This window comes from Beta vulgaris, chromosome 3 (assembly GCF_026745355.1).
Source record: "Beta vulgaris subsp. vulgaris cultivar EL10 chromosome 3, EL10.2, whole genome shotgun sequence".
Taxonomy (NCBI): domain Eukaryota; kingdom Viridiplantae; phylum Streptophyta; class Magnoliopsida; order Caryophyllales; family Amaranthaceae; genus Beta; species Beta vulgaris.
Window position 1 is genome coordinate 53,343,678 of NC_079204.1, and position 15,733 is coordinate 53,359,410.

A 15,733-nucleotide genomic window follows, 5' to 3' on the forward strand; every position below is an offset into this window, starting at 1 on the left:
GGATCTTGTTAGATTCGTCTCGATGCATACTATCAAATTATAACTTTTTTTATATTTTTTACGTGTACACAACTAAAGATATTAATGGCTAAAGAAGCGCGTTGGGTTGCGTGAAAAAGCAAACGTTTCATTTAAAATGGAACGGAGGAAGTATATATATATATATATATATATATATATATATATATATATATATATATATATATAATTTTATAACATAGGTTGATTATAAGAACTTCATAGTTTGATATTTACACATTCATACAAATCTGAAAAAATTGCTTATGATAATGCTTTTTTTTTGTATTAGTGATAAATTGAGAATATTTGGTCAATTCTTTAGAAGCTCGACGACAAGATTCGAATGGCTTAAATTAAACAAGGACAAAGAGATTGTTACATTAAGAAATACATCTAGTAATATAAACTAGTTTTTGAAATGTGATGCACGAGTTAATTTTTTTATGTGATAGAATTATATTTCTATGTTATTTTTTTTGAAGAGAAAACGAGCTAATTGTATTAAAGAAGATCAAGTCCCGCTAAAGTTTGAATACTTTGCGGGAATGAATGAGTACAAATGTTATCCAATCCAACCATAGCATCCCATCTAGCTACATTATGTGCTAGTGTGTTCCCTGCTCGTTTTACATGGTAACAATGAAAAGAAGAGAAAGAAGAACTAAGTTCGATAATATCATCAAACATAAGAAAAATAGGAGTTGCACCCCTTTGTCTCAGTCTTATGGCTTGTACCACCCTAAGTGAATCGGATTCTAGCACCACCTTCTCAAACCCCATTCGGCGAGCCACTTCAACCCCAAATCTAGCTGCCCCAGCCTCGACAAGCGCAGGGCTCCAATTCGCTGCCAGCCTCCTCACGCCAGCCACCAGAACATTCCCCCACTCATCCCTGATTACCATACCAAAAGAAACTCCCCCATCATGTCGCACATGAGCATCAACATTAAGTTTAACAAAAGAAGCAGGAGGGAGGCTCCAAGAAGTTTGCGTGGGAATGAGAGAAGGATTCACAGTACCACTCACCTTCTTATTATATTCACCATACTCCAATTTCAACTTCATGAAGCCTGCAGCATGACTTGGCTTGAAGTTTTCGTCCCCCCCCCCCCAAAAAAACTTCCTTATTCCTACAAAACCATGCAGCCCATGTCAAGGATGCAAAGGATGCAAGAGCATCTTTGTTTAACTTCTCCGCTAGCCATACAAATCGATCCGCAAATGAAGTAGTATGTGCCTCCATTAACAACCCCAAAAAATCACTATGAGTCCAAATCTCCATAGCATGTTTACAATCAAAGAGAGAGTGCATGATTGTTTCCTCTTCATCACCACATATAGTACACCCGCAAGACTCGCGTATATGGCGTCTATGAAGTACACTTGATACCCCCAGGCTACCTTTACAAGCTCTCCAGATGAAATGTTTAAGCTTCGGTGGGCCATCAATACTCCACACAAGTCTCCAAAGATCACGTTCTTGCTCACCATAAAATAACTCCCATGTTCGTTGCTTCCCCAGCCGACCCAACCAATAACCTGAGCGTACGGTATACGTCCCATTCAGAGTAGGCCACCAATATCTGGAATCACCACGCCAAGAAAGAGGGAGGGGGATATCTAGTACCCATTGGCGCTCACCCCCCGCAAATGTGGCATTTACCACAGCCACATTCCATCCCCCATTTTCAAAGTCTAACAATTCAGATACACGCATCTCACCATTCATATTACCATGTGGAGACGGCACCAAGTGAGCATTATTTTCGAGGAACCATGAATCCTCCCATACATTTATCGACTCACCATTCCCCACCCTCCACTTCAAGCCTTCTAGTAACAAGGACTTGGCGCCCCAAATGCTACGCCAACTATAACTTGGATCGAAGCCTCGTAGCGCAGCAAAAAAATCCGAGTTCTTAAAATACCGAGCCTTCAAGACACTGTGGAGGAGCGTAGGAGTGTCCATGCCAAGTCTCCACCCTTGTTTGGCCAACAACGCCTGATTGAAGCACTTTAAATCTCGAAATCCCATGCCTCCCATAGACTTCGGTAGGCAAAGCGTCTCCCAACTATGCCAATGAATCTTCCTCGACACCGCATTGGAACCCCACCAGAATTTTGCAAGCACCGCATGAATTTCATCAATAAGGCTATCCGGGATTTTAAAAATGCTCATCATGTATGTGGGAATAGCTTGGGCAACAGCTTTAATTAACACCTCTTTCCCGGGGCGAGACAATAACTTTTGTTTCCACCCTTGCAGTTTCTTCCAGATTCGTTCCTTAAGACAAGAAAACACAGCCTTTTTTGATCTCCCAATGATAGTAGGCAGCCCTAAATACTTCTCATGGCGATTGACTTCACGAACACCCAATGCACGCACAATCTCTTCTCTTCACTGTGGAACAACACATTTGCTAAAAGCCACTTCTGTCTTGCTTAAATTAACTCTCTGGCCAGATGCTCTGTCATACGTACTGATTATATCAGCCACTTTAGAACACTCTTGCAGATTAGCTTTTGCAAATAATATACTGTCATCAGCAAAAAAGAGATGCGTAATCTCTGGGGGCCCTCTGCCAACACGAGTTATTAGATGTGATAAAATAAGAAAATTTACATATTTCCTCCATTTTATTTTTTGAGATTAAACGAGGGTGGGGTCCTTCCATTTTATTTATGTTATATATATATATTTTTCTTTATGATTTATTTGAGACGTTTTATGACATAAAATATTAATGATTGACATGATGATTCAGCAAATTCAGATTCTAGTTTTATTTTATCTTAATCATTCTAAAATTTTTCCCATAAGTTTCCCTAAAAAATTGGACAATGAAAAAACATCCAAAGCAGCCAAATTTGATTGTATGAGGCTCATGATCGGACCGTAAAATTCACGGGTTGGGCGGCCTGGTACGTGGGCTGAATTAAAAATCTTGATCCACACCGGTTTGTTACCGATTTTGGCGGTTTGGGAAGCGATCGTGGTAGTTCGTGGACCGAGCTGGCGGGTCGACATGATTTTTTTTTTCTTTCAAAATTATTTAATCATTGGAATTATCCAATATTGTTATATAAAACCTTTAAAATTTAATAAAAGATATACAATTATAAACATTAATGAATAATATCATTATTTATTGAATTTGATTGAATCATAATATATGCAATTTGATTAAAATATATACAATTTGATTAAAATAAATAAAATTTGGTTGAATAATTACTTGGGTTAGGGTGGTCCGACTCTAGACCGGTTTGTAAAACGAGCTTGGCGGCATTAGAAATATGCTTTCATGGGTTGGGCTCAAAAAATCTGAGCTTACGACCCACCCACCAATTTTACAGTTCGTGACGGAATGGATCAGCTTTTAGCGGTCTCGAACACACAACCCATGAGATGGGTTAGGTTAAATGGACTGAATTGATCCGCACGGTTGGCCATATGTACCCTAAACAATATGATGAAATGGCAGAATCAAGTAACGTGCGAACTCCGGCTCAATTTGGTTCGATCGTACAAATGATGGAATGGAACATGTGAGTGGTTACTAGGATGATTTCATATTCTCGTCGTTATGCTCATTATTATGTTCTTCAGGGTTGGGTTCCTGTTTTTTCTTTTTAAGGAAATGTTCATAGGTGTGAAAGACTGAAATCAATACTCGCTGAATCACATCAGATTGGATATATTTTGTTTTTCTTTTTTGATCTTATACGAGGTGTCGTTGAAGTTTGTAAATTTATCAAGTACCCTTGTCATCCTTAAAATTCATAGGATATTTTTTAAGTTTAGGAGTCGTTTGGTTGAAGTTGAGAAAGTATAACTTTCTTTGAATTTGCATTGTTCATGAAATTTCATTTTCTAGGAAGTACATTTTTTTGTTTGGTTGAACATGAGAAATTCTATTTCCCATGAGAATTTTCACTTATCTAGGAGGGGTCATCCGTCTTTGGAATTCCATTTTGTAAGAAATAGAACTTCCTAAGAAGTTCCACTTCCCATGTTTTTGCCAACCAAACAACAACACATATACCTACTTTCAAGGAATTCTAATTTTTCATGTATTTAAAAGTTAACCAAACAAGTTATTAGTAAAATTTTAGGTTTGAGATAAATCTGACAACAATTAGCTTTTGGTCAACATTTTTTATGATTGTTGTTACGGATTTCTTGTTAAAGGTTATGAACTTAAAGACCATCCCTCCTTGGAATTGCTTACCCAATAAATTTTACCACTCTTTCGAGCTTTTTAGATTCAATTCATATCTCTATCGTATATGACACTAGTGGTGGAACACGAAAAAATTTATAAATAAAAAATAAAATAGGATGTAACTACTTCATTATTATTATTTTTTTTAAAAAGGATAAAAAAAAGTACAACAAAAAGAAAACAGTAAGAATTTACAACACAATTAGTTAATTTCATCACGTGTATATTAAAACTAGTGTGACATAATTAGGGAAAAAATGTTTAGAATTGAGATAGATTATGTTATAGAAGGGAACTATATGAGATTTTAAAAATCTTGTACTTTTTGCAAAATCGTAAGCGAACTTGTGAATAATGCTCTAGTCTTTACAACTAAATAAAACAATTGCTTTTAATTTAATTAACTTTATTAAAATTAAGTTCATTCAAACTACACAAATTAAATTCAATAAAATTAAGTTGAGATGAACAAGATTTTTAATTGTGCTATCTATAAATATAATTATATAAGCCCATGCTATTAAATCCTAGAAACAAATTTATCCATCGACAACAATATAAAATATCACGAATTATATGGTAAAAGAAGTTAATCTAACCTAATTATATATATATATATATCGAATAATCAATATCTATACAAATATATTAAGAGGCGTTCCTATCAAAGATAGGATGCCATGTGGCACTCCGTTTCAAGCTTTTAATACACGTGTTTATAATCTCCTTTAGATATATGTAGTTACTAGGATTCGAACACATGACCTTTGAAATAAAATGTGAGTGTACGTTTAACCACTAATCCAATACAATTTTAATGCTTAATGTTTCAAAGTAAAATATAACAAAATCTTATAACTATATGTAATTATAAAGATATAGATAAACTTTTTGATCTCTAACACTTATCATGTCATAACGTCCATTTTTCAATTTTGCACTAGAAAGAATATTAAGAAAAAATAATAAAATCAAGTTTGAGTTTATGATAATAATGTATTTGATAATTCCGCAGCCTCGTCCGAGCCAAAATATTAATTATATACATATAAGTTGGCCAATTTTATTTGGTTCTCTCAGTCAACTTCCCAATTAAGATATTGTCAATTCTATGTTGTCAATTCTATTTTGAGACAAATCCTAATATATTTTGCTAATATTAATTGTCATAATTAGTTGGGAAAAACTAACCTAAAAGATGTTTAAATTCTAAGTGTAATTTTTCTAAGTTTGTACCCCTTCACTCAAAATACAAAACTGAGATTTCCACCACGACTAACATGAAGGAACTGGGGAAGCATTATATGACAAGTTTTGAACCTTTGTTATGTACTTATGTTTCTCATCTTGTGTCTCCATTTCTTTTTCTTTTGACACGTCATTAATTTCGAGTAATGTGTCAAAAGATGAAGGGTTGGGATACAAAATGAGACATGTAGAATTCAATATAATAGTAAAAGAGACTTGTCATCGACAAATGTAACTATAGTAACTAGGGTTCAAATATAATGAAGGAAGATAAAGTTTTGCCTAAATTCCTTTTATATCTAGCAGATATGGAGATAAGTTTTTGATAAGCTCAATTTAATTTCGATAAATCCAAATAACTTACAACAAATGATGGAGTGAATAACAAAATCCAAATAGATATGTACAGATAATGCGTATCTTAATTCCTAGACACATTCTATGTTATGATTAAGAGTGAATGTTTAGTTCGTTTCTTGGATTTCTTGAATGCACTCGTGTAATTCTCAATGAATCTTGATGGAAATTCGCGGTATTTTTGGCGTTTTAGATGGAGAGAAAAAAATAAAAAGAAATGAAGGCCTTTAACTTCCACCCGTCAAATATAAACTATGTTTGTTTTCACGACAAAACGTTGTTTTTTTTTTTAGCGAAACTATAACTCACAAAGAGTTAATCTTTAAACAATATTCTCTATATCTTTAATGATGTTAAAAAATTAGCTATAAATAAGAAAGAGTTCCCTTAACTAATTAGAACTAGGAAAACTTTATAAGATAAACATAAAACTAACTCGGAGATACTTGAGCACTAAGGGCCTGTTCTCCCCAGCTTATTTTCAGTTCAGTTCAGTTCAGTTCAGTTCAATTCAGTTCAGTTCAGTTCAATTCAGTTCAGTTCAGATCAGTTCAGTTCAGTTCAGACCAGTTCAGTTCAGTTCAGACCAGTTCAGTTCAGTTCAGCTCTTGACAATACTTTTACTCTCACATATCACTATTCATTTCAGTTCAGTTCAGTTCAATTCAGTTCAGTTCAGTTCAGATCAGTTCAGTTCAGATCAGTTCAGATCAGTTCAATTCAGTTCAGTTCAATTCAATTCAGTTCAGTTCAGTTCAATTCAGTTCAGTTCAGTTCAGTTCAGCTGTTTTTTGCCGAAGAGAACAGGCCCTAAGTAAACTCCTTTCTACTTATAAAACAAGACATCTAATTTAACAAAAACTCTTAATGCATACGCTAAAATTGAGGGACAACCTATAGAGTTCTAAATAAGATTAACTACTAATTACACGTCCTAATAAATAAACACTGATAAAATAATCAAAATTTAATGTCTAAAATAGTTAAAACTCTTTCAAGTGAAAGTTAAAATCCATAAACAAAAACCTAAAGCAACTAGGATTAACTTGACCTAAAGAACTACGACTTATAGAGAAGACTCAATGTGTGCTATGGATCAATATACTATAAGTTTGAGGTTATTATAACAACCAAAAAAGATAACTTTTATGAAGAGGAAAAAAAACTGAAAAAATCTGTAAAAATAAAATAAAAACCTTTGATAGACACGTGGATAAAAAATATAAAAACATATCAAAAATATAAACCCTCCAATGACTTCACTCCAACACAAACAAGAACTATAAATTCACTAATTTAACCTTTTTATTTGAGTTTCTCCAAAGTTCTCTCTTTTTCTCTTTTCCTCACTCTCTCTCTCTCTCCTCTAAATTTGTCCATTTGTCCCGCCTCTCTTTCACTTGTGTTGTGTGTTCCTGTGTTGTTTTTTCATCTGCAAATCTTTTTGGCATTTTCTAGAACTTATCATACATCATCAACCTGTAACACCGCTTTTTTTTAAGTTTTCTCTCTCCTTCTTACCTTAAAACTCAATTTTCTTAAATACCCAAATCACTAAAAATAAAAAAATTTGAATCTTTGGAGTTTTAAAGTGTTTCTGGGTGATTTTCTTAAATACCCAAATCACTAAAACTAAAAAAGTTGTAATCTTTGGAGGTTTTAAGTGTTTCTGGGTAATTTTGTTCAAGTGGGTATTTTGATAATTTGTTTGTGTTAGTAGTAATGGCGGGAAAGGAGAATACTGATACAATGTTTTCAATGGAAGATGAGAATGATTTAGAAAATAATAAGATTGATGGTAATGGGTATGTTCTTAGTTGTAGCAGTGATGATGATAATGATGGTGGTAATTATGATGATGATGTTGATAATGATGATGGTGAAACTTTTACTTCTCAAAATTGGCCTCAGAGTTTCAGGTTAGTTTTTTTTTTTTTTAAATTTATTTTTCTGCACTTTTGAAGTATATTCTTGTTCAAGACAGTGAGATGCATTAATAATGTTAAATACTCTTAAGTTTGGATGGCAATGTATATTTTATTCTGTAGATGTGTTGGAATCTATTACTTTAGCCGAACATAAAGAGAGCTTACTTTTTAGTATATTCTATTGTATGAAATATTGATGTTTGACTGCTTGTTTTGGTGTAATTAGTAGTAATTTGAGAGAAATTATTTGTTTGTTGAACTAATGATAAAGTAAATTGATAATGGATGGAATTAGTGTTGTTATTTAGTTTTGGAATTCCACTAATTGTGGTGAGAAAGTGACATGAGGCTTTTATGAAGAAGAATTCTCCTTCTAATATATATGAAGTACAAATTAAGACAAACATGATATACTTTCCCATGGATTGGTATCTTTTAATGGATGGAATGAGTGTTGTTATTTATTATTGGAATTCCACTAATTTTGGTGAGAAAGTGACATGAGATTTTTCATGAAGAAGAACTCTCCTAATATCTATGAATTACAAATTAAGACAAACATGATATACTATTCCATGAATAAGTGGTTTTACCCATTTTAATGGCAAAATTTTGGCTTGAACATGTGGGTTTTTTTTTGTCTTCTATTAGGTGCTAGGTGATGCTAGGTCTGAACATTAGATATGATATATCTAGTTGCGTTGTTATAAACGTCTTAGATTGGTACTCGTATCTCTTTCAATTGGTACTATAAAAATGGCAACATAGTAAAACATGACTATTGATTGGAAGGGTTTTGGGTACTAATTGGAAGAAACTTTTATATGTTTTATTGGTATCAATTGGGAGGGGTATGGGTAGTACATCTTAATTTCTATTTCCTTTTCTTGTACCAATTAAAGGAGTTATGGGTACCACTATGGCTGTGTTAGATGCTAAGTTGGGCTCCACCAAATAGATACCAGCACTTTCTTGAGTTTTGGGTATATGTGTTAAGAAAGAGTTAGTTTTGTCAGAGATTTAACAGTAAAAGTTGCTGAATCTTACAAAAGTAAGTAGACAACTTGAGTTCTGGTTTAGTTGGAGAGTTTCAATAATGAGTTGAAGCTTATATCATTTGTTTGTGCTATGTGAAAGCTCGGGCGGTACATGTATTTTCTGCGTCGCTGTGTGCTTTGATGATAAGGGAAATATCAATTATTGGATAATGCTCATATATTCATTTCAATAGCTATTTATGTAACGCTGGACAAAGTGGCAAAACTTCGCTATCTATTTACTGTGTCAAGGAATACTTCATGTTAAAATTAGAATTGATTAATGCAGCTTACGAAGTATGCATTGTGAAAATTACCGTACCATATTATATATAGATCTTAAATTTATACATGCTAAAATAGATCAGTTGTCTGATGGGAAAAAGGATTACATCTTCATGACTGCCTTTTCCATGTTTTTTTTGTAGAGAGACGACAGACTCTTATACACTTGCTGCATCCCCAGGCTTTGCATTGCTTGGTCGCACTTCCAGCATGCTTAGCGCACGCAGCAGAAGTAGCCTAGATAACGATGGAAATAAGGCTCCCTTGCTTCCAGATCATGGGAGTAAATACCAGGTAGAAGATTATGACAAGTTATCTAAAGTGTCATCGAGAGTATCTGCACTAGGATCCTTGCATGAACATCTTGGTGGGGAACTACCAATCGGTCAAGGGTGCTCCTTCACTCAAACTGTATTCAATGGTGAGCATATCTTCATGAAGCTTACCTCAAGAATCTGTAATGTTATGTCTTTGGAAATTCATAAGAGTCTGTCAATAGTGAAATATACTGCTGTGAGCTTAAGTTAAATGTTTCAGGTTTTGCTAGTTTAATCTAAATGCTGTCATCTAAATTCAAATTTATTCTTACAGTAAGTTAAGTACTATACAAAGCAAGAGGCAATGAAAACAATAGAAGTATATGATAAGTTATACAATTCCTCCAAATTTCTGTAGTTGATTAGCTTCTAATAGTCTCACCTCCCAAGTGCCTCAGCCCTCAAGTAGAAGCAGATATATAAATTTTTGTAAGTGGGTGCACTACAGTTTATAATCAAAACATATCAAATAAAATTAATATGAAGGTGAAAATGGGAATGTTTTGATTCTTAAGTGTGGTAAAAGAGTAAAACTACTTGTCCTCAATCTAATATATGCTGAGCGACTACCCCCCAAACTAGGTTGCACAAATTGATTGAGTCGCCTTTAAGAAAATGCATGGTTTATTGTGGGCATGGCGAGCAAACATTATCTGGTCAGCTGACAAACCTTGGTCTCTAGCTATTTTAGCACCACATCGTTATTATTAGTTTTTTATTGCCTCAAGCTAGTGCTGATAGGAGAGATCTAAGATGAACTTTTACTTACCATATTCCAAGCATAATTGGAAAAAAAAGATAAAGGTAATTCAGGTGACAAGATTGATATGTACATGATCACGCTAATTAGCTTGTTTTCCTGCAGGGTTAAATGTCATGGCTGGAGTTGGGCTTCTTTCAACTCCTTATACAGTAAAAGAAGCTGGCTGGCTGAGTTTGGTATTCTTATTCCTCTTTGCAATAGTATGTTGTTATACAGCCTCCCTCATGAGATATTGCTTCGAAAGTAAAGCAGGGATTACAACTTATCCAGATATTGGTGAAGCTGCATTTGGGAAATTTGGGCGTCTATTCCTATCAGTGAGCTCCCTGACTTTACATGTTCCGTTAAATTCCCTATTTTTTTGGAGTTAATGGATTTGGAATCACCCCTATGAATCTATGATGTATTGATCTTTGTTGTAAGATATTGTTTAACACACCATCATAGAACATTAAAAAATATGTTACTAGAACCCGTGTTTCCAAGTTTTGAAAAAGAAAGCTCTAAGCTAACCTGTTTTATTGTTCTGATCCCTTGTCTGCAGATTGTGCTGTATGTGGAGCTATATGTAAGTAAAAGTCCCTGCTTTAATACATGAATTACAATTATCCTTCAAACGTTATTTAATATTTGTATATCTTGCTGCAGTCATATTGTGTAGAATTCATTATTTTGGAGGGGGACAATCTCACCAGGATATTCCCTGGGGCAGCCTTACAGTGGGATGGTTTTTACCTTGATTCTACGCATTTGTTTGCAGTGATAACTGTCCTTATTGTTCTACCAACTGTGTGGTTGAAGGATTTACGTGTAATTTCTTACCTTTCAGGTGGTATAGCTATCTATATATTCAAGTTCTATACTTTTTTTTCTTTTTCTTTTACTTTGAAATAACCCACAATTTTGTGGATTTTGCAGCTGGTGGAGTTATTGCAACAGTGTTGATTGTGTTTTGTGTTCTATTTCTTGGAACGGTGGATGGGCTTGGCTTTCATCATACAGGGAAATTTGTGAATTGGAGGGGTATGCCCTTTGCTATTGGTGTGTATGGATTCTGTTACTCAGGTCATTCAGTTTTCCCCAACATTTATCAATCGATGGCGAACAAGAAACAATTTACAGCTGCACTCATAATCAGGTATAGAAACTATAATATAATAAGTTTTAGGAAAATTAAGTTCAGTAAGTTCTGATAAGAGATACGTAAGTACAATTAAACAACTTAGTTAAGATTATTTTCAGTAAGTTCACATAAATTCCAGTAAGTTTCAATAAGTTCACATATATTCCAGTTAGTTTCAGTAAGTATTAAGGCATTTTCCAGGTGAAGAGTTCGGAAAATCATAATAAAGAGCTTCTTGGTTTTTATTCTTTCTCCTATAAAATGCCAACTCCTATCTGTTGTGCAGTTTTTCTTTGTGTGTCATGATATATGGAAGTGTCGCAGTCATGGGATATTTCATATTTGGCGATGACACACTATCCCAGATCACTCTAAACATGCCAATGGATTCTGTGGCTGCTAATGTTGCACTCTGGACAACTGTAAGTTCTCTGTAAATTCTTTCAAAGTATAGTCTCTGTACATCCAACATTGAGGTACATAAGAAGGGTTGTTGAAACATTTTTTATTTTTTTTTTCTGCGCAGGTGATTAATCCATTTACAAAATATCCTTTCCTATAGGAATTGTTCATCTTTTTTTTTATGTCAAACACAAGATTTACATGATACATGCTCCTCTTCTTGGACTTTTTTATTGCTTCCTTGACATGAAATAAGTATGCGTTACTGTTGAACCCTCTAGCTCGAGGTATAGAAGAGCTGTTGCCTGCCCATATTGCTAACAGCAACTGGTGTTTCTTCGTTCTGAGGACAAGTCTTGTTCTTTCCTCACTTTGTGTAGCTTTCATGGTTCCATTTTTCGGTATGTATTTTACGCTGGCATTACAATTTTATTTGTTTTGTTCCTTTTTATTGCAGGATGTTAAACATTTAATTACTGTGACTTCATAGACTTTTCTTTTTTTGGGGGGTGGGGTGGGGTGGGGTGGGGTTGGGAGGAGTCCTACTCTAGTTGCAATATGAGAAAATTTATCGAATTGATTGCAAAAAAAATGTTCTCTAATCTAAAGTGTCGCTGTAATCTTTGTTTCATGGTTTGAACATTCCCCCTCTCTTGAAGATTATGGTGAAGTCTTAGCTTCAAGAATAGATATTGAAGAGCAGAAAGAGGAAAAATTTGCTTGTATATGAAGTTCTCTTACTTTTTATATAATTCTTGTAACCAATCTAAATTATAGAAAATAATGTGAAATAAACTGAAAACTTTTGCGTTAGCTACAAGACAGATTCGCACTTTGCAGTTTGGGTGCTGCCTTGCACTTTTTCATTTTCTCTCATATTGAACCATCAACCTGCCCTCTAGTTAAGGATTCAAACATCATAGTTCTTGGTGCCATTTTTCTTTCTTTTGATCCACTTGAGTGACTTGACTATTTAGGCTACATACTCTTCACTTGAACTAATCTGTAGTGAGCTTATTCGACCTGATTGGACTAGATGTCTAGATCAGCACTGATGTTTGATCTTATATTTATACCTGATTGGACATGACTAGCCCTGACAGTTAATTTTTTAAGGTGACGAGAACGAATTGTTATTGGTGTCGTTGACGATAGCATGTCTTTAGAATCAAATTCTCTATATTTTTGTTCTGCTTCTTGTCTGTACTCAGCCTCTAATTATATATACATTATCCTATGGCTGCAGGTCTTGTGATGGCCTTGATCGGTTCATTTCTGAGCATACTTGTGGTAAGCATTCCCGCCCACATAAAACACTTTAGTAGAGCACACTATTTTTTTCTTGTATCACTTTCATTTCTAAATGTTGGTTATTACTATGCCTATGTCGGTTCATATGCTCTATAATAGATCCTTTTTTGCGGTGCAGGGTGTGATCTTTCCAGCGTTGTGCTTCTTAAAGATAATGGAAAAGAAGGCAACAAAAATGCAGGTTTGTTGACAAACTGTTTTTGCTTATGAGTGGGGATTACAGAATCTTCTTTTTTGATATAATTCATACTCCATCCAATTCTCCTTGTGCTTCTACTCATTTTCTTCGTCTTGCTGTCAGGTGATAATAAGCTCTTGCATTATTGTACTGGGTGTCGTAGGCGGAGCTTTGGGGACTTATTCGTCAGTGAGACAGATTATTGAGAGTTATTGATACAGTGATAGAGCTATTGACTCCAAATTTTGGATTGCTAGAAGGCATTGCTTGCTATCGATTTGTGTACTCTTATTTAAGCCCTACCTTAGTTAATTACAACTAGTGATGATTGTTGTAACATAATGCTGTAGGAAGTACTAAGAAGTATTGCAGTATTTTTTTTGGCACCATGAAGCTAGAGTTTCCGGTACATGAATGCTCTAATTTATCTTTCTGTGCCCTCTGATGAGATCTACTGCTCTGGCTATATAGTCTACAAGCAAAGAAAGCAAAGATTCCTGTTGAAATTACTGTGCTTCAATATACATTCGTCATACTAGATTAAGTTTGGCCTAAGGAAATGATTGTACTTCATGGTTTTCAATTTGATTTATAGAAACCCTAGCCCCCCGAATTATCCCTATCCCCTATGATTTTCGTTAAATCGGATTGAGGATAATTTTATTTCCCTATGCCAAACTTAATCAGGGAATAATCTAAAGTCATTGAAAATCAAGAAAAATAGAAACCTTAGCCTCCCGAATTATCCCCAATTCGATTTCACGAAGTCCATAGTCATCCAATTTTGCAAAATCTTTCCTAAGTATAATCATCATCTCAATAATATTATTATTTGTAGTATGTAATGGAATCCATTTCTCCAAAACTTCCTTAATTCGGACCCAATTCCCTCAATTTGGGTTCATAAATCATAAGCCCTCAAAAGGAAATTTCGAGTTCTGAGAGGAATAATTTTTCTCTATTTGAATTTTCCCAAACAAGTTCATCATCTTCTACCATAAAGATTTTGCTCTATTTTGTTGATTGTATTAAAGATTTCTTTTTTCTTCCCTTCAAGTTTAAAGTGGGTTTTTAGGCTAGGGTTTTAAGGGTTTTGGTTTTCATTTCGGTGGATGTCTGGATTTGGATCTCAGCGGCTTTCGTCGGTGCAATTATTGCTTCCTCGTGTGTTCGTGTCTCTTTGCTACTCATCAATGGTGTTCTAGTGGGTGCTAAGCAAACCAAATGACTACATTTTCAAGATTTACATTGGAAGATTAAAGCAAAATCGAACCATATTAAGTTTAATGATGCTAATACTAAATATTACCACACTTATGCTTCTATTAGGAGAAACTGGAATTTAATTACCACAATTCAAGATCCTCAAAATAATTCTATTACTCACCCTAAGCGTATTGAAGAATGTATTACTAATGCTTTTATGCAACAATTTTTAGCTAATTTGTTATGCTCGTTTGATGTGTTAATAATGATTTTGAACTGTTGAATGAAATTGTCTCAGATGAGGATAATATATATTATGTATGGATATAACTTTTGAGTAAGTCAGAATTGCTACTTTTGATTTAGTACATGATAAAGCTCCTGGCCAGATGGTTATCCTCATTTTTTTTTCCAAAAATATTGGTCTTTAGTTGGTAGATCGGTTTTTAGAGACGTTAAAGCTTTTTTCCATTCAGGAAAGATTCTAAAGGAGACTAATCATACTTTCATTACATTAATACCAAAGATTGATATTCCCCTAATCCTAACCACTTTCGACCGATTAGTCTCTGTTCGACAATTTACAAGATTATCTCTAGAATCATGGCTAATAGGTTAAAGTTTGTTATGGGCAAGATTATTCATCCATTACAGGGAGCTTTTGTTCCTGAAAGGTTAATCCAAGATAATATTCTGCGTGTGCATGAAGTTTTTCATTCTTTTAGAAATAAAAAAGGCCTAGAAGGTTGGATAGCTCTGAAATTAGATATGGAAAAAGCGTACGATCGTTTAGAGTGGAATTTCATTATTATTACTCTTGAGAAATTGGGGGTTTAGCTCTTGCTGGATAGAGTGGTTAAGACGATGTATCACAACACTCTCTTTTTTAGTTTTGGTTAATGGTATTCTTGGTGAAACTTTTATTCCGTATAGGGTTGTTCGTTAAGGAGATCCGTTATCTCCTTATATTTTTATTTTGTGTGCTAAAATCTTAGCTCGTTAACTGCACCAAGCTAGTTCAATGGGAACAAAATATATAGGTGTTAAATTAGGTCACTCGGGAATGAATTTTTTTTGTAACATTTGCAGATGATACTATGGTGTTTGCTAAAACTTCTGATGAAAGTTGTCACACTATCAAAAATATTTTAGATAAGTATTGTTCTATATCGGGTCAACTTGTTAATTTTTAAAAGTGCGCATTTCAATGTACCCAAAATATCTCTGGGGTAGTTTCTGCTAATTTTGCTAATGTTTTGCAAATGGAGGAGTCTTTATCACTAGGAAAATATCTTGGTTTTCCAATTATTATTAGTAGCAAAGTAACAAAT

The 15,733-nt window shown here is 34.2% G+C and overlaps 1 protein-coding gene across 1 annotated transcript; it reads left to right on the forward strand.

The window, feature by feature from the left end:
* The first annotated feature begins 6,801 nt into the window (after positions 1 to 6,801).
* On the forward strand, positions 6,802 to 13,629 carry LOC104889488 (amino acid transporter AVT1A). The gene is made up of 12 exons (XM_057393176.1): positions 6,802 to 7,771; positions 9,246 to 9,523; positions 10,285 to 10,499; positions 10,727 to 10,750; positions 10,831 to 11,011; positions 11,101 to 11,320; positions 11,592 to 11,727; positions 11,832 to 11,849; positions 11,961 to 12,108; positions 12,954 to 12,997; positions 13,137 to 13,199; positions 13,320 to 13,629. Exons 1-12 carry the CDS (start codon positions 7,575 to 7,577, stop codon positions 13,410 to 13,412), a joined length of 1,617 nt encoding a protein of 538 aa, XP_057249159.1. The 5' UTR covers positions 6,802 to 7,574; the 3' UTR covers positions 13,413 to 13,629.
* The last annotated feature ends 2,104 nt before the right edge of the window (positions 13,630 to 15,733 follow it).